We start from the raw sequence: 20045 nt of genomic DNA, 5'->3' as shown, positions 1-20045 counted from the left end.
CTTCAGGAGCTTGTAAAATGACATTAGTTTCTCACCTAGATTAGGTATGTAATAACGGAAGAATTGAGTGAAGCCGATTAATCGTTTTACTTGTTTTGTCGTTTTTGGCATTTTGAATTTATAAAGGAATTTAGTTATTTTTGCTTTTTCTGGTGGTACTCCTTCTGCACTGATGTTATTTCCGAGGAATTTCATTGTATCTGTTGCTATTTCACACTTTTCGGGCGACAGTTTCAGTCCGGATTGACGTATACAGATAAATATTTCTCGCAAAGAGGGTACCAATTGTTCAAAATTTGTTACTGCATTTCCGATATAATCCATAAACTGGGTACAATTTCCTGAAGCTAAGCAAGGGTCCAAGTAATGTCTAATAAAGGAACTAAATCCTGTTACTGAATTATTCAACCCTTGTGCAAGACATTTATAAGCATAAGTTCTCGAAGCAAAGTTAAATGCTAGCAGTTGCACTGATACATCGTCTGCCATTTGCACACAGTGGCTTCCTGAGTTCTTTCGTTGTGCAAAAAGGGGACTACTATATCTTGATTGAGACAAAGTTGTTATCAGTCCGTAGTAATGCATTAGTGCGAGTTCTACTTGTAGCTCATTTCTCAGATGGAGAGGCGTTGGAGGGCCTTGTTCATAAATTGGTATACTTCTTTCAGGAGTTAACTTTATTTTTAAATCTGTATTATATCCAACGTCAAATCTGTGTTTCGCAAAGATATCACTGAATTCAACTAATAATTAACCTACTACAGCTTTTCGGTCATCATTGAGGGCCGATTTTTCCCACGTGAATTTGCTCAAAATGGTTATTTTGTCCTGATGGTTACCCTTTGGGTCTAATTTCTCCATTTCCTGCAGTTTTAACAATTGTTAAAATATTTCGCTCTGCAAGGGCGACAAATTTGTCGGATCTGGGCACGTTTCAGGCGTTGGGAACCACAATTTTTCATATTCCGGGGCCAGCTTTGCTGGTTGGGCCTTTCTTTATGGCGTATCTGTGACTTGAATTAGTTGATTTATTTCTGTTAAATAATTTTCACTCATTTTTGCTACATCTATTAATTGAGGATCTACTTCTAACAACTTTTCAGCTTGGTCTGATGTTAAGTACGAGAACTTGGCTATTTCTTCGCCTTTATTTATAGTCACTGGGTGCTCAGTAATGTTCAGGACGTAGATGTAAAGAATATTATTTTCAGCAACTTTACTTAAAGAGGACGTTAATATTACTTCGCTGTCTTCTTCAAAGATTTCGTTTGGAATTATTACTCCACAAAGGTCAGTGAATGATTCTAGTTTGTCTTGAAGCTTGTATTCTAGAACTGCTTGTTGATTTGGGTGTAATACTTGCTTTTTCTGTGTATAAACTCCGAATTTTTTAAGTTTTACTACTCTTCTAGGTTGCTTTTCTGGCTTTATTTCATTTATTTGCAGAGTTTGATCAGGGAAATTAATGTAACTTTGTCCTGGACAGATGCTAACTTTAAGTTTAACGAAGAATGGGTTTCCCAATATTACAGGAGTTGTGACAATTAAAACAAGGAAATCTTCTGTGAATGTTTGTGTGCCCAATTTAAATGCAACTTTAATTGCTTTATCAATTTTAACTATATTTCCGTTTGCCATTTTTACTTTATCTAGATCAGGCTTTGCTATTTCTGTTATTGAATTGATATTTGTATTAATAAGTTCCTTGTTAAACTCGCGGCTTATCAGGTTTGCAAATGCTCCTGTATCAATTAGTGCGCGTCTTTCTAATTCTCCATTAAATTTAACTTTAACATAGGATAATGTTCTGCCTAAAAGTGGGACAATGCTAAATAATTGCTGAACATGTGTTACTGGCTTTGGTGTGGGTTGAGGTCCTTGTGTTAAGGGTTGCGCAGAATTATTCACTTTACTATTATTATTACGTTTGCGTTTTCTACGCTTTTTGTTACTTTTATTATGAACTGGTTCTATTACTTTATCTAAACTAGGACTAGACGTGCTTTCGTTATAATAATTGACTGAGTTTTTATAACTTTTAATTTGGTTTTTAAAGTTGGGTGGCTTTATTAGTTTTTTTGTTGATTAAATGGGTAATTCATACCTCTCATATTTCTACTTTGAGGAACACTTGCACGATTAAACTGTTTTGCTTGTTGACTACCATATCGGTTTTGTGCTGGCGCTGGGCTATCATAAACTATTCCCTGTCGGAGAAAGTTTTGAGGGGTATTTTTTGTTGGAAACCGATAAACTGGTCTATTAACATAAGCTGGATGAACAAATGGGGGGGCTATTTGAAGGTTCAGTCCAATAATTCCGAGTTTGTGGCTGTTCATTGTGATAAAAAGGTCTAGGGGCATAAAATTGTGGTCTAAACTCTCGGTAATTAATAGCACGGGGTGCATATTGTTGCTGGGGCCGAAAGTTTTGCTGAAATTGACGATAATTGGGCTGATTTTGACGATAATTTGGTTGATAATTTTGATATTGCGGGCGGAAATTTTGTCTATAACTTTGTCTGTAGACTTGTTGAGGGTAATGTTGTGTGAAGATGTTTACTGGGCCTTGATCTGGTGGCTCATTTTTAGGTACTATGCTCTGTTCAAGTTTTTGCTCAAGTTCTTTTTGATTATTTGAAATAACAGTTATTGCTTTTAACATTATCTGTGTTTGATTCCGTTATTTCATTAAATCCATCATCAAAGTACTCTTCTCTGTTACACATCTCCCTTATTGCAATCTGTTGACTAGCCAAGGTGAATAATTGATCAATTGTATCAGTATCTGGCCTTTCTTACAATTTAGGCTTAAGCCAATTCGGCATAGACTTAATGAAGAAGCGCTTTATTTGCTCGTTTTTTCGATTTTCTGACATCTGAAGGGCAGAATCTCTTGCTGCTATCTCTCTTTCAAATCTACGAGCCTCTTCGTCACTTACTCCTGCTGGCGCTACTACTATTTCGGGTGCTGGACATGCTTTATTTGCTTCTGTTCTTAACTTTACTAAGAAATTTTTCACTGTATCAGTTTTTGGATTAAACTTTTGGTTCTCCAACTTTATTAATCTGATCTCTCTCAAGTCGTCTTGTGTGAATCTGTTTCTTAGAGCTGTTATACTATCCGCAAAAACTAGTCTGGTGGCCTCAGGTAGGGTTAGAAAGTATCTTAAAGCATCTCCTTTTAAATGTAACTGCAGAAAGTTCGCTTGTTGCGCGGCTGCGATTGCTGCAACTCCGATTGCACCTGTTATTAGTTGTTCAAACTCGTTAAAATTGTCCGTTTCTGATCAAGAGAAGGGTGTGATGTTGATCTCTGCGCATGTGCCATTTTGCTTTTACCAGATTAAATTAAATACTTAACGTTCTATCAGTCTTACTTTCGTTCTAAAATATTAAATAGCACACTTAACTTAATGGAGAGATTAAAGGGTTTTAAGAGAAGAAAACAGTTAAATGAATAGCACAAGAATATCACAAAAGAAATTACTGAAACCATTCGTTCAGAAAATAATAAAGAAGGGCTGCTTATAAGCCTATTCCTAAAGCTCCGGCCGAATCGTCAGACTTATATCGTTGAAGCCGTATGGGCCGCCGAAGTCTCACCTCTAAAGAGTGCCCCTTAGTCTAGGAAAATTCGTGGGGACCACGACCGCACAGGCCTTGTGGAAGCTGCACTCAGATAGGCAACAGCATAATGACCGAAGTCACTGTTTGATTCATTAACCTCCGGAGCAGGGTGGGGAAATTAAATACAATTGTTTTATTATTCTGTTTAAATTTTTGTTTTGCCCTCTTTTAGTTAATATTTAAGTGATGGTTTCAGTAATTTAGCTTATTCTGATGTTATCTGATAATCAGTAATGATGTTGTCAAGGTTAATATCTCTATCAGATTGAAGTTTGTTACGAATAAGGCCAAAATTGCGTACTTTTCGATTTAGACTTTTTGCTGTCCAATAAATTGCAACACGTTTATCATCTTTATCTAACACATAAATAACGATGGATTTATAAAGAGAAGAGGAGAAAGCGCTTACTATCTGAGCTTGCGTTTTATTGCTGTTGTGGGTGTAATTAATATTGTTTCCTTCAATATGTTCAACAAAATTGGGGGAAGCGCGGCAATTATTAATAGCGGGGAGAATTTGTTCTTTATAAATTGACATAAATAAAGCACCAAAATTAATTTTACAAATTCATTTACTCACAATATCCTCGTTTGCAAATACCCTGTGCTGTTTTTGTCCGTTGTGGCGGCTGTGGTTGAGTTTGTTCCAGTTATTGACCACTCACGCACTTTTGGATTGTTATTGCATTTAGTCCACAAAGACACAAACACAGTTTCCACCCATTCTTTCCTTTGTTACTGCTTTCTGCATTATCGTCTTGCTCGGAAAGGAAGTGCTGGATGCTGGTCTGGATGATTGGAGGCTCTTAAGGCAATGAAGAAGAAGAAAGAAAACGACAAAATAAAGGAAGAAAATATCAAATTTATCAAAGAGTTAATCGGAATATCGGTCCGTTAAACTGGAAAACAGTTAATAACTCCTGTCACCATGCTACGCACTGATTTTTAGAATATGAATCTACGGTGTTATTGAGGTAAATTTGAGAGATAACTAGGAATAATGATTGTCATTTTTCAAGGACTTATTTAGATGTTTCACAGTGCGATTTTTAGCGGATATTTTTAATAAAATTAGCTAGTAACAACCTTTCACTGAGCGGTTCGGATGCATGATATATCCACTAGTTTGCCTTGAATTTTAGAGTTTTGTTAGTCTCAATTTCTACTCTAACAAAGTCTGTCAAACTTGGAAGTTTTAAGAGAATTTCCAGTTCAATCCTTTTAATTATTATAAAGACAAAGTTTCAATGAAAGAATAAGAAGTTTAAGTTTTTGTTGGGTTTTATTAGCAACTGATAGTCAGGTTGTTTCTCCGGTGTTCTGGTGATCGAAAGTTCCGCAGGACTGTGCCTCGAGTTGTATTGGTCCTTCGCAAATATTTACTGATCTACAAGTTGGGCAATTTCCGGCTTTTGTACGTCTCTTGATGTTTGTTAAGTACATATACAAGTTCCGTATTAGCACCTACTTTATCAGAATAATTACTTCACCAAGTACATAATCTCTCATGAAGTTATTTACTAATTATGCGAATTTATCTTCAAGAAACTCAAAAAAGTAAATATTGAGGCTTTTAGGCACTTGATATGTTTGCTAGTAAAACTGTCAATCTGCGGCTGTTTCTCATAAACATAAACAAATTAGGGGTTACAGGCCTAGATGGATATACTGGCTATATATGGCCTTGAAACTAAATGAATATAAATTAATATAAAGCACTTAATTATGGATATTTTAAGAAATATCATCACGTAACTATGAGGGACGAAATAGGGGCGTGACACTCAGGTTTCACAAGTTCATCCCGTTTCTGAGGACCAAAGTCGAGTAGTTCAAGCGATTGAAATCAATCCTCCGAGGCAGAGAAAATAAAGCTGAGAACATTTGAACAAATTAACCCATATAGGTCAAAACCTCAACTTGACCTTCTTCAACTTGACTTCTTGAATGTTGTTGACCTGATGCTCTCCTTGAATGCTCTGAGTGAGGTAGGTCAAGGCTTTTTACGATCTTATGTCAAACGCTCGGTCAGTCTCAACCTGGTTAAAAACCAAACATAACGGACTACTATCTGATGTATTGCTCTCGAACGACCGGCGAGCTGTCGTCTTTCGCAGTCACTAGCTTAAGATTAGGGAGTCTATCTTCTCTGGGTGACGAGGCATGAAACTGCGCGGGGGGGGGGGGGGGGGTGGGTGGGTGGGTGGAGCATACATAGGTGGGGAGGGCATACACTCAAATCGCATAAAATTCCCTTTACAACTAAATTGATTATCAATTGCTCACCTTCCTCTGCAATGAAGGCCCTTCTCTTTTCAAAAACTCGTCGGCCATTTTGCTGAGTGAGATAAACTGTTCTTGCGTGAGACATGGCTTCAAAGAAGACAGGAAGAGGGGAACAGATGCATCCAGAGAAGGGGGAGAGGGAAATCCAGGGAGTATCCAACTGCCACTGTACCAGTTAACCAATGGTGAACTCACAACCTGAAATAGACACATTTTTAGCACAAGCGCTCCTGTAGAACATAGCCGGCAGATTGCCGGAAAATAGACGCGATCGACGCTTGTGGTCTTCCACGAATGGAAACAACTAAAGAAATAAGATAGACAGATCGACCACCAGCCCTTTATTAGACCACAAGACATTTTGGGTTAGATTCGGACTGTCAATTTTATGACACATACGGTCTATAAGGAAAAAGCCCTAGAAGAGCTTTTTCAAACTTGATATTCGAAATCAAAAACTCAAGACAAATACTCAAGAATTAGGGCATATATGTTTGGCACTACTTAGATGCACACTATTGATCTTTAACTAGTAAACGTTCATAAAATTTAAAGCTCATTAAGCGAGTTCAGAAGTCATTTCTTAGTGAGGTAAGTCACGCAATTGACCTAAAAGCAGAACAAATGACCTCACGCACACAAATTTTAAGTGCAATGAAGTAGAAATCACTGAAAATGAAAAAGTCAATTCCACGAAGTCAGGTCACACGAATCATCGGAGACGACGAAATAAAAAACATAGCAGAACCAGTCCTGACGTACAGATTCAAAGAATTTTCATTGACTCAAAAAAATTCGACACAAAACGTAATATCAGTAGACGTGAAAAGCCATTTTTCAAAGAATCAGATCCAGAAATAAAAAAAAAAACAAAATCAATGTCAAAATGTCGCATTTGAACAAAAAACCTTTAGTAAGAAACAAAAACTTGGTTCAAACGAAAAACTAGGATTGGGAAAACTGGATTGTGAAAACCATATACAAAAAAAATCCGATCCAAATACAAAAAAACTGGATTGGGAAAACCATATACAAAAAAATCCGATCCAATAAAATTCAAATTGAAATTGTCGCATGTGAAAAAAAACCACTAGCGAAAACCACTACAGAGAAAACGAATTTTTGTTCAAACACTGTTTTCTCACTGTTACGCACTGACTTTTAGTATGTTTCTCGAGGTGTTATTGATGTTAATATTTGAAGCAAATATTGTGAATGATTATCATTTTACAAGGACTTATTTGGGTGTTTCACAATGCGGTTTTTATCTGACAAAATTTGAAAAAAAACTAGCTAGTAATAGCCTTTTATTGAGCGGTTCGAATGCCTGATATATCCACTAATTTGCCTTGTATTTTCAAAGCTTTAGCCTGTTTAAATTAGCTCTAAGGAAGCCTCTTTTACTTAAAAAATTATAAAGATTTTTCCAGTTCAATCTTTAATTATTTTAGCGGAATTAAATGACAATATTCAGAGCTAAGTTTCAGAAGTTTTTGGTTAAGTTCTAAAACATTGTTGTCAACTGATCGTCAGGCTGGTTCTCCGGTGTTCTGGAGATCGTGGGTTCCGCAGTGCTGTACCTTGAGTTGTATTGGTCCTTCGTAAATTTTTACTGATCTCTAATTTCCGGCTTTTGTACGTCTCTTGATGTTTGTTAAGTACATATACAATTTCCGTATTAGCACCTACTTTATCAGAATAATTACTTCCACAAGTACATAGTTTCTCATGAAGTTATTTACCAAATACGCGAATTCATCGTCAGCGAACTCAAAAAGGTAAATAATGAGGCTTTTAGGCACTTAATGTTTATCAGTAAACTGTCAATCTGCGGTTGTCTTTAGTAAACATAAACAAACAAGGGTTTACGGGCCTAGATGGAAATACTGGCTATAAATGGCCTTGAGATCTATATCAATATGAACTAAATTATAGCACTTATTTATGGATATTTAAAGGAAAATCATCACGCAACTATGAGCAACGAAATAGAGCGTGACACTCTCTACTTTAAAAATAGAGCGAAAAAAAATCCACGCCACAAAACAACTCGTTGTTTCGCTCCAAATCCTTCTTCGGCGTGACCAAAATTACCACTCCACGTTGACATCAAAAATCATGAAGTGTGAACAGATATGAAAAAAAAAAGACAGCACTCCAATACAACTGAAAATCTTTGAATTGTAAAAAGCAACGGTGTCCCCAAAAAGACCCGCTATCGCTTCGAAGCTATTCGGGCCGCTTAATAGGCACAGATGGTCCCCTTAGAGTGTGGTGAGGTTTTTGAAAATCTTGAGGTATTTTTTATGAAAAATTGAAGCAATTTGAAACCGAACACCGTAATGAGAAGTCTTGCGTATTTGAAAAAGTCAACTTTTACTAATATAAATGACAGATTGCAATAGCGACGTGGACCAGTAGTCTCAAAACGGCACTAAACAAGAAATAAGAAGTAAAAAGTAAAATTTTAGTCCTTCGTACTGATTTCAGAGATGTAAATAATTTAGAAATTGTAGAATTTATGGGTTGTTTTTGTTATCTGACCTCAAAAAATCGCCAATTAGACCGAAATGTACTTCAATTAGAATTGACCTGTTCTCCTCCAGTTAAATTATCTCAATCAAAAAAGTATTTGACAAAAACAAAATATATCTTGACAAAAAAAGCAGGGCAACTCATAAACCACAATCAAAAATACTGAATGAGAATAAGGAAAATACCTGATAACATAACCGACTAACGTTTTGGAAGCCTTGGATGAGGTCCCTAGGACCCTGGTACCGGAAAAAAAACGATAAAAAAATTAAAAACGATTCAAAAAAAACTTGAAAAAATTGCAAATATTTTTAAAAATCGCGGATTTTAAATTTTTGAAAAACATTCCATTACATCTGGAGGCGATGCATTAACTTACAATCAAACCCTAGAGGAGGTTATGTGGCTCTCGAGGCTAGAGAAACCTAAAAAATGACAAATTTAAAAAAAACTTGAAAAAAACTGCAAAAAATTGTGATAATAAAAGTTGAAAACTAATCCATGGCCAAAATCATTCTCTAGTAACATATTATCAAACCCCAAAGGATAATTTCTGTTAGGCTGAAAAACCGGAATATTGACAATAAATGTCTTTAAAAAATTGATTAAAAAATCAAGTTTTGTAAAAAAAAATCGTGGTGTTGAAATCTTGAAAAACATTCCATTACATTTAGAAACTATACAAAAACCTTTTATCAAGCCCTAGAGGAGGTTATTGGGCTCTTGGTGTTGGAGAAACCTAAAAACCGCCAAAAATTTTCAAAAAACTTGAAAAGTTTTATAAAAAAAATCGCTTAAGTTTGTCATATTAAAAAATTGAATGCTTTTCCATGGCACATTAAACTTTTTCAGTAACTTATTAACAAACCCCTAAGGACGTTTTCTGGCCCTGCGTCTGGAAAAATGTGAATAATTTAAAATAAATAAAAAATTAAAAATTTCGAGTTTTGTGAAAATAGTGCTAATTCGTGATGTTAAAATGTTGAAACCATTGCAATCCCATTAGAAATTATGCCGTAACCTAATATAAAAAAATGGAGCAGGTTCCTTGACACCAACGAATGGAAAAACTCAAAAAGTGACAAAAATTTTCAAAAAATCTTAAAAAATTGTAGTATAAAATGCATGTTTTTAGCGATCGGTTATTCGAAAATAGCCACAGCGGGAGGGGGGCTGATGGGGAGTGAGGGGAGGGTGTTCAACATTCTGGTCGGACGGCAATATCGCGGTAGGGGTGGGGGGTCAACAGTGGGTGTCTTCAACCTGTAAAAACCGCCCTTCACACCATAAGTATAAGTCTCAACAACAGTTTGAGCCAAAACGGAGCTGAAAGGCTCTAACAGCACTTAATGCCCGCTGGGCACTACCTGCTTATCTCGTTTTTGAGGACGAAAACTCAAAAGCGTCAGACGAAAAATCGGTCAAGCGAAAAATCGCATGAAAAAAGACCTACGGGACTAATATAATTGCTACATACTCCGTTTGAGAGCAGATAAAAACCAGCAGACCAATTGAAAGTTATGAGCTGAAAAGACAATATTTCAAATTTAAAGAAAAATAAACGAAGAACATTTAAACTGTTGATACTTTTGACGCTGAACTATTAAACTCTAATGGTTCCATCAAAGACTCATGATACAAGAAAAGACAAAACAGTAAGAAAATATTGCATGGCTTATAAAACTAGCACAGGGGAAAACTACAAAAATGTCAAAAAATGAAAAATATTCTAAAACATTCTAAAAAATAGCCGGAAAAACGTTTGAAAAGCTTGGTTCAACGCGTCTAAAAAAGCATTTGCGTCTAAAAAAGCATTTGCGTAACACTTACCTAATAGCCCTTTAAAAGGGTCCGTTTGTCAGTCAAAAGTTCAACAAAAAATGACGAAAAATAGACGACAAAAATTTTCAAAAATAGCCGGAAGAATGCCGGAAAATAGTCGCGATAGACGCTTGTGGTCTTCCCTGAATTTAACCAACTAAAGAAATAAGATAGACAGATCGACCACCAGCCATTTATTAGACCACAATACGTTTTGGGTTAGATTCGGACTATAGATACGGTCTATACGGAAAAAGCCCTAGAAGGGCTTTTTCAAACTTGATATTCGAAATCAAAAACTCAAGATTTTCTATAATGGAGTTCAGAAGTCATTTCTTTTGAGTGAGGAAAATCATGCAATCGACCTAAAAGCAGAAATGACGTCACGCACACAAATTTTAACTACAAGCAGTAGAAGTCACTAAGTCCTTGAAAAAGTCAATTCCAAGAAGTAAGGTCGTAAGAATCATCGAAGGAGACGACGAATTAAAAACAATATGTTGCCAATAATAGCCGCTATCGCTGAAAAACCGGAACAACGCCATTAAATGTCAAAAAACATTGAAAAAAATGCAAGTTTTGTAAGAAAAATGCTAAGATTCGTGGTGTTGAAATCTTGAAAAGTATTCCATTACATTTAGAAACTATACAGTAAACTTTTATCAAGCCCTAGAGGAGGTTATTGGGCTTTTGGGGCTGGAGAAACCTAAAAACCGCCGAAAATTTTCAAAAAATTTTAAAAAGCAAGTTTTATAAAAAAAAATTGCTCAAGTTTGTCATATTAAAAAATTGAATGCTTTTCCATGGCACATTAAACTTTTTCAGTAACTTATTAACAAACCCCTAAGGACGTTTTCTGGCCCTGCGTCTGGAAAAATGTGAATAATTTAAAATAAATAAAAAATTAAAAATTTCGAGTTTTGTGAAAATAGTGCTAATTCGCGATGTTAAAATGTTGAAACCATTGCACTGCCACTTGAAACAATGCATTAACCTATTATAAAACCATTGAGGAGGTTCTTTGACACCAACGGCTGAAAGAACAAAAAATGAAGAATTTTCAAAAAGCTTGAAAAAAAATTGAGAAAATTGCGTGTTTTTAGCGATCGCTTGTTCGAACGTAGCCACGGGGAGGGGGGTGCACCGGGGGGCTGATGGGGAGGGAGGGGGTGTTCAAAAGTGGGGTCGGGGGCAATAGCGCGGTGGGGGTGGAGGCAATAGTGTGGGGGGGGATCAACAGTTGGGGTGTCGTCAACCTCTAAGAACCGCTGTTCACACCATAAGTACAAGTCTCCAAAACAGACCTGAAAAGCTCTAAGAGCACTTAATGACCTCTGGGCGCTGCCTGTTTATCCGGTTTTTGAGGACGAAAAGTCAAAAGCGAAAAATGAGCGAAGCATATGAAATATCGGTCAAGCGAAAAATCGCAAAAACATGACCGACAGAACTATTATAATTGCTACAAAATTCCATTGAAAGCAATAACTAGCAGACCAATTGAAATTTATGAGCCGAACAGATTATTTCAAATTCAAAGAAAAAAAACAACGAACAATTAAACTCTGGACACTTTTGGCGCTGAACTATTGAACTCTAATGGTTCCATCAAAGACGCATAAAAGAAAAAATCAGTAAGAAAATTTTGCATGGCTCACAAAAGCATCATAGGGGAAAAATTCCAAAATATCAAAGATAAAATAAAAAATTAGCGAAAGAAAACTTCCTAAAAATTAGCAGGAAAAAAATTTGATAAGCTTGGTTCAAGGCGTCCATATTGAACTCTCGATGTTAATAAAAAAGCGTTTGCGTAACATTTGCCTAGTAGCTCTTTAAAAGCTCGAAAAGTTTCATTGCCCCGCAAAGATCGATAATCTTATAAAATGACAAAAATTTCAAAAGAAATTGAAAAACCAATGCAAATTTTAATGAAATGTGCCAAAATTTGCCATAAAGTTCTTCAAAGACATTTAATTGTAACTCAATTGCAAGCCTCAAAAATATTCAATGGCTCATAAATATTGTTAAATTAGGAATGACAACAATTTTAAGAAAGGCTGAAAAAAATTAAATTTTATCAAAAATTGCAAAAATTCACAATACTAAAACGACGAAAACCATTACAATGACCCTAGAAACCCTGACAGTAACATAATATAAAACGCTAGAGTGGGTTATCTGGTCTCTGAGGCAAAAAAAAACAAGAGAAACATCTTAAAAAAATAAAATTGCAAATTTTATAAAGAATTGCTAAAATTCGTGATATTAAAATATTGAAAATAGTTGCATTGCCACTAAAGATTATGCAGTACCCTATTATCAGATCCTAAAGGAAGTTTTCTAACCTCTGAGGCTGCAATGTGACAAAAAATGTCATAAATTTTCAAAACCAATAGATTAAAAGGTTATAAAAAATATATCTGGCAAAAGACCTTTATCAACTTTGACAAACGTCCATTCAAGACTAATCAAGCATAAACCTCAAAAAATTACAAAAACATAGCTGCCAGATTGCCAGAAAATAGCCGCAATAGCTTCGTAGACCTGCAGTCTCGAAAAATTAAACATAGCCGGCAGATTTACCTTGTGGCCGCGATAGACGCTTGTGGCCTACCATGAATTGTACCAACTAAAGAAATAAGATAGACAGATCAAACACCAGCCCTTTATTAGACCACTTAAAATTTTGGGTTAGATTCGGACTGTAAACTTTATGACAAATACGGTCTATAAGGAAAAAGCCCTCGAAGAGCTTTTTCAAAATTGATACTCGAAAGCAAAAACTCAAGACTAAAACTCTAGAATTAGGGCATATGAGTTTGGCACTACTTAGATGCACAATAATAATCTTTATCCACGAAATGTTCATGACAACTAAAGTTCCATAATGAAGTTCAGAAGTAATTTTTTCGAGTGAGATAAGTCATGAAATCGACCTAAACCCCGAAATGAGGTCACGCCCACAAATTTTGACTGCAAAGCAGTAGAAGTCACTGAAGTCATTGAAAAAGTCAATTACAAGAAGTAATGTCATAAGAATCATCGGTGGAGACGACGAATTAAAAAACACGATGTCCCCAATAATAGCCGCTATCGCTTCGCGGTTATTAAAAGCCTGAATAACTTGAATATATGAAAGTTGAAAAATTTCAAAATTATTTTTGTGTTGCGAAAAAATACCTATCGTCTTGCTTTTGCTTTTGTGCGCATTACATGTTTATCCCACTTCGAAAACTGTGAAAACATACCAAAAAAACAAGAGACCAATATAACCAAAATTCTTAGGATTGTTAAAATGAAAAGATCAATAATAGCTCTCGCAAAAATTATTTAGCTCTGTGCCGCAAGTTATTGGCAATTTTACAAAAAAAAATAGGCCTACAATTAATTATTCAGTTAACTAATTCATCGACAAAAGAATCACAAGAGTCTTTTCCGCGACAAATGACATTTCAAATTTCCACTTTCTATTACTAGGGAATTTTCGCAGAAATATATTCAAACTTCGGAAAAATTTACTTTAACTTGTTGCTGCTTAAAACCGAAGGAGGACAAAATTTATGACAAAAATTTTACCTATCGCAATCCTAAGTTTCTGTTAGCGCGCCCACATTATTTTTAAGAGTAAAAAATAATGAACAAGTAATTTCGGTTCATTGAATTTGGCCCTTGTCTTTTGTTTAAATAATTAGTACAGATCAACTAATTATCTAGTACAGCCCGTCGGAAAGATATCTCTGAACTCAATTAACGGGATTTCTCTTTTTAGAGGACATTTTAAATCGAACTTTTCGAGTGTTGAGCATGAGCAGAGAACAACATTACAAATAACAAACTCCAAAATATATAAACCAGTAAGGGATGGATCCAGAATGTGATAGCAAATGCATATACTCAGTTTTCCAATAACATTTTTTTATTTTCAAAATTACCGGGATTTCATTCTCTTTAGAGGACATTTTAAATCAACTGTTGGTGAGTTGCGCATGAACAGAGAACAATATTACAAAAAACAAACCCGAAACATCTGAATAAAACATTATAGAATGGATTAAAATTTGCTGCAGCAAATGCATATACTGAGTTCTTCAATTACATTTTGAAATTGTTGAAAAAAATTAACGGGATTTCATTGTCTTTCGAGGACGTATTAAATTGAACTGTTCGTGAGTTGAGCATGAGCAGAGAACAATATTACAAATAACAAACCCCAAAATATATAAACCAATAAGGGATGGATCCAGAATGTGCTGAGCAAATGCATATACTGAGTTCTTCAATTACATTTTGAAATTTTTGAAAATTAACGGGATTTCAGTCTCTTTGGAGGAGGTTTTAAATTGAACTGTCCGTGCGTTGCGCATGAGCAGAGAACAATAGTACAAATAGCAAACCCGAAACATCTGAATAAAACATTATAGAATGGATTAAAATTTGCTGCAGCAAATGCATATACTGAGTTCTTCAATTACATTTTGAAATTGTTGAAAAAAATTAACGGGATTTCATTGTCTTTCGAGGACGTATTAAATTGAACTGTTCGTGAGTTGAGCATGAGCAGAGAACAATATTACAAATAACAAACCCCAAAATATATAAACCAATAAGGGATGGATCCAGAATGTGCTGAGCAAATGCATATAGTTCTTCAATTACATTGAAATTTTTGAAAATTAACGGGATTTCAGTCTCTTTGGAGGAGCTTTTAAATTGAACTGTCCGTGCGTAGCGCATGAGCAGAGAACAATAGTACAATTACATTTTTTAAAAATTTGTAGAATGTTTAATTAAAAGATGTCCGCGATGCTGCAATTGTTAGAAAAGAAAAATGATGTATTACAGGTAATTTGAAGTTTGTTTTTTTTATATACGTATGCGCAAACAATCAGAAAAAGTTTATTTTGCATTTAATTTCTGCACAATAATTGCAATTCATAAAACTCTTAGCATTTTTTGAAGGGCAGAGAAGTGTAATATTTAAGAAACATATCAGACATTAGGCTGAGGTTTCAACTAATTATACTTTTCGAATTATTTCTCCAACACCAATAATGTGAACTCTACTTTTTTCGGTCAAAGAGTGTTGTGTGGCATATGCATAATTGTAATCCTTTGACCGTTGGGTTCTGAGATATTTGCAGAAAATTTATCTGGACAAGATTTCGCAAAAATGCGGCAAACGTTGGACTAATTTCTCTGCCACTGTTTTACTTTTATTCCAATAAAAACGGTTGAACAAAACATATCAAAAGAGCTTTTGTCAACTTGGTCACCGGATTTGTTTTCGCAAAAAAAATTAAAATTCAACCCTTTAGGGAGCGAAAATTTTAGGGTAGCGATTAATTGAAATTAATTGGTACCTTGAAAATAATTGGGTCAAAAAATCTTTCAGGAACTTAACTTAAATAGTCATTTTTCAGTGTCTTTGTATAAAAAGAGATTGGCGATACCCTTTTCATCCAACACACGTTCTTCTCCATCAACCAAAAAGAAAATTCAGACTCCGACTGTTTGGGAACATAAAAGGGCGCAAATATTATGCTGAGCTGAAGAACTTCTGTTTTGTTCTGTTGTGTTTTTCTGATCTATTCTGTTAGTCGCGGACAGATGAAAAAATTGGGGTCTTTCCCATCATAGCCCCCCATGACATTATAGCCCCCCATTATGGTATAATTACCATGATTGGGGGGCTATAGGTTACATGCCCACTAAGCTCGGGGGGGGGGGGGGGGCTATAATTGAATTATATCTTACACAATTTCTTAAAACCAGCTGAAAAATAATATTAAGCCACATATGCCTGTGCTCAACGGCTATTTTTATTTTCCCGGGTTTCAGACTGTTCAGCGTTGCTCTTTTTTGGCGACTATGCTCACTTTTTTCGCGTCTAAAACTTACATGTCGTACTAATATTGGTCAGCTTCTGGTCAACCTGACGCTATGTGAGCACCCAGTCTCACAGAGGCAGGTGATTGAATTCTCAATCTGTGACGTGTGAGAGCCACACCTTACCTCTCGGCTATCACGCTTTATTGACAATCATGTTTTTAATTTAAATACTATCATACTTACCCAATTAATCACATCTCATCTCCGGTTATATGGTTTTATTTGAACTCACAGATTCGGCTCACCTATAGTTATAGATATCACTTATAAATCATGTCGCACATGTATGCTTAAATTATGCAATTTTTGTGATAAATTGAACCAAAGAGTATATTATAGTTTAAAAATTCGGGTATTTTGACACACTTGTTATTTCGTCTACAAACGGTAATTTGGCTGAGTACGTGCCAGGAAGGAGAGTTACATAGCAAAGAGAGTCTTAAAGTATATTTTGATGAGGGTTATTTTAACGGTAAAAAGTGTTTTTTTTCAAATGATGTATATAGGATCAAACTGCTGCATTTGATATATTAACAATCTATGATACCCGTACTGAATGTTAAATACAAACCGCCTAACGTCGGACAAATCGCTCGCGAACGACAGACAACAATTAATTCAGGGGAAGCAGCCTAGAATTTTTTCTTTATGGGTGTAAAATCATCCCACCAGGGAGGGATTTGCAACAGCGACCTCTGGAGTTCTCGAAAGAAACATTAACTACTCGGCTATCAGGCCCTTGTGATTCTCTATCTTACAAACGTTTTTTTTTTTCAAAAACTCTACTTCAGAGTTTGAGCAGTTGCGATCACTCAAAAAGGAAGAAATCAAACTCGAAAATGGAAGAAGTCAAAGAATGTTCTAGAACAAAAGCGAAAAACGGTCAAGCGACAATTTTGCATAAAAAAGACATACGTTTACAATAATTGCTTCACGCTTCGTTCAAGAACAATTAAAAACTGATTCCTTGCGCTACTCATTACAAATTCAATTAATAAACCACAACAAAAAATGACACAAAGGCTTGCAAGTGCTAAGGGTGCTTGTACAGGATCAAAGTTCAAGAACAGTCACGCTTCTAAAATGAATGCAAAACCAACTCTCAAATGAGAAAAAAATCAATACAATAGCAGCATAACTTTGCTCTTACCCAATCATAGCCATAAATAGACAATCGTCAAATAAGCCTCCAAGGAATTTCAAATCAAAAGAATACACGTCAAAAAATCAAGTGAGGCCACCAAAATTCACAGACGTAGCAAAAACGTCATGTTTGATCTAAAACAGCCAACTGGTAAATACTGTCCTGCCTTAATTTTTTTGCAACAATTACTTTAAAAATATAACCATGCGGTTCAATATTCATGCAACAAAAAATACTCCATCGTTCACGCACAAATTTAAAAACAATCAATTTCGTTCAAAAAATAACATGATTTCTTCGAATTCGTTTCTTCCTAAAAATTTTAATCTGAAATTATTCTCAATAATGTTGTCTCAAACGGAAGCCCGATCAATGCTACTCTTCAAGCAGTCAAAAAGAACCTTTGCAGATAGCAGCCTTGTGTATGTATCTTTTGATAACACGTGCCGATGGTCTCAACCGCAAGCACTTGATCGTCAACTTGGTTACTACAAGTTCAGTTATTGCTTCATATTATTACTCACGTTTACAACCGCAAACCACAACTGGGTAACTGCAGATGGCTTCACTTCCAACATCCAGCGTTTGTACTTCAACAAACCAAACAAGATCATCTGTCGAATGTGGACGAATACCAACACAGACAAAACAGGAACCGCCATAATCATCCAACCAGTCTCCTCCCAGTACAACTGGGCCGATATGGCTATGAGGGGGATAAAAACAGCCATGACATGACGCAATTTGGTCGGCCAGAAATAATTTTGAATTGCAGAATACAGCTGAGCTGTTTGGATTTTACTCACTCTGTTTTTCTCACTTCTGCTCCATTTTTGAAGTAAATCGCGAGAAGTTTCAGGGTTAAACCGAAGATGATTAGCATCCATAGTAAATTATGAAGTTTGTCTGAAAACCGTTGGCCGGATTATCCAATTCTTCTGTAAATGAAGTATTCCTAATTGGGCAGATATAAGCAATTTATCGAATGGCAAAATTTAATAAATAACAATGGGTGTGACTTTTGACTCGATGTGGACTTTTGACTATTGAGCTTTGCTACTCAACGCCAGGTTACAAAATTTATAGTTAGTATTCTTTCTTGCTTATTCAGCGTATCGTGACTCAGGTGTAATAGAATTGTTTAGCTAAAGCATTTGATGGCTTCAGCTTATAACTTTGGTTCTACTATATCTTTAAGCTGTCTTCGTTTAAAAGCTTGGACTATAATTAGAAGTCTATAGTTCAGTTACAACTGATTGAGAAAGTCTCGTGGTAGCAATGGACTCAGAATAGTATTCAGAATATAATATTTTACTGTAGCTATGTTTACGTAAGTCATGTCTTGTTAACACCTCTTAGTGGTTTGCTATTCTATTTTTAGCTGTTCTCCTCAATGGAGATCGTCTATTGCTTGTCATATAAAGCTCAAAGCACGTATCATACAAAGTGCACATCATAAAAAGGCTCCAAAAACTATGGAAATTGATGTAATCTCTTTTCACAGACCGACAATAAGAAATTTGGGTCTTTCCCATTACAGTCCCTCCCCCATTATGGTATAAATACCATGATTGGGGTCTATAGATTTTATTACCACTAAGCTGGGGAGGGGAGGGGTGGTAAAATGGGGAAGAAAATTAAAACGGAGCGATCCATCATATCTGAATTTTTTTCCAAACACGTATCTAACAATCAATTTAATGATTATATAGAAAGTCATTTATAGCTATGTAAATAGGGAGACAATGAGTTAGGTCGGCAGAACAGTGAAAAAGATGTCTTATGAAAAAAATGAGCACAGTGTTTCTATCGTAAACATAATTTTTCAAAAAAAACATACTCTTATTAGAAACCGAGGACCTCAAACCATCGCTAATGTTTTGCTGGATAGGCTGTCAAATAAAGAGAAAGTAGAGAATAGAAAAGTTCTGTAATGTTTTATGTAGTCAATTTACCAAAACAATTCAACAATTTTATCCAGACCAACAATTAATTCTAGTTTAAGAACTTTACCGAAAACATTAGCAAGCCATACGAACGCCACTTGGATTCCATTCAGACACAAAAACTAAACATAAACCGACAAATGTCGGAAGAATTGCTCTTGAACGACAGGCGAGGCAATTTAATTCAGGGGCTGTAGCCTAGATCAAATTATGGGTGCAAAAATTTTTCCCCCGCCAGGATTCGAACCACTGCCCTCCCGATCCACAGTCACAACTACTAACCACTGCGCTACAGATCACATACCTCACTTATTCTGCAACCGAATTTATATTAGCTTTACTTCAGAGCAATAGAGATCACTCAAAAATGAAGACCGAAAGCGTGAAAAAGTCACTTGAGAAGTCAAAGAATGTTCTAGAAGAAAAGCGCAAAACTGTCAAGCGAAAAATTTGCATAAAAAAAGACACACGTTTACAATAATTGCTATGAACTGCGTTCAAGAGCAATTAAACATATATCTTAGACTGGCAGAATAAAACTGCGGCAGCTTTATGAACCTCTAGTCTCAAAAAATCTAGAAAAGAATGAGCTAAATAAACCCGTTCTTCTACGAACTGTAGTCAAGTCTTTAATTCAGTAAGACTTGTGTACTAGACTCTTCCTCAAATAAACTTCAATTAGAGTATACGAATTAACATTTAGTTCCTCGTATTTAAGATAGCAAAAACCGATTCAACGGGAAAAGTACGAGCCACAAAACTATTCACGCAATTGAACAAAAAGCTCACTCCAATAAG

General features: G+C 35.6%; 1 protein-coding gene across 3 annotated transcripts in view; it reads right to left on the bottom strand.

Moving 5' to 3' along the window:
• LOC142341623 (carnitine O-palmitoyltransferase 1, muscle isoform-like) overlaps nucleotides 1-20045 on the bottom strand; it is a 116771-nt gene that overhangs the window by 93013 nt on the left and 3713 nt on the right. Inside the window, exons 2-3 of one of the 3 annotated variants that reach the window (XM_075392716.1) lie at nucleotides 17826-18256; nucleotides 5916-6113 (exon numbers count right to left, since the gene is read on the bottom strand). In XM_075392716.1, coding sequence (XP_075248831.1) covers nucleotides 5916-6113; nucleotides 17826-18188 — 561 coding nt within the window. In that variant the 5' untranslated portion in view covers nucleotides 18189-18256. Of the gene's footprint in view, nucleotides 1-5915; nucleotides 6114-17825; nucleotides 18851-20045 lie in introns of those variants that run through there. The other 2 variants (XM_075392717.1, XM_075392715.1) reach the window with 2 other exon arrangements.

This window comes from Convolutriloba macropyga, chromosome 6 (assembly GCF_964194025.1).
Source record: "Convolutriloba macropyga chromosome 6, txConMacr16.3, whole genome shotgun sequence".
NCBI classification, from domain to species: domain Eukaryota; kingdom Metazoa; phylum Xenacoelomorpha; order Acoela; family Convolutidae; genus Convolutriloba; species Convolutriloba macropyga.
This window is presented reverse-complemented; position numbering and strand designations above follow the sequence as displayed.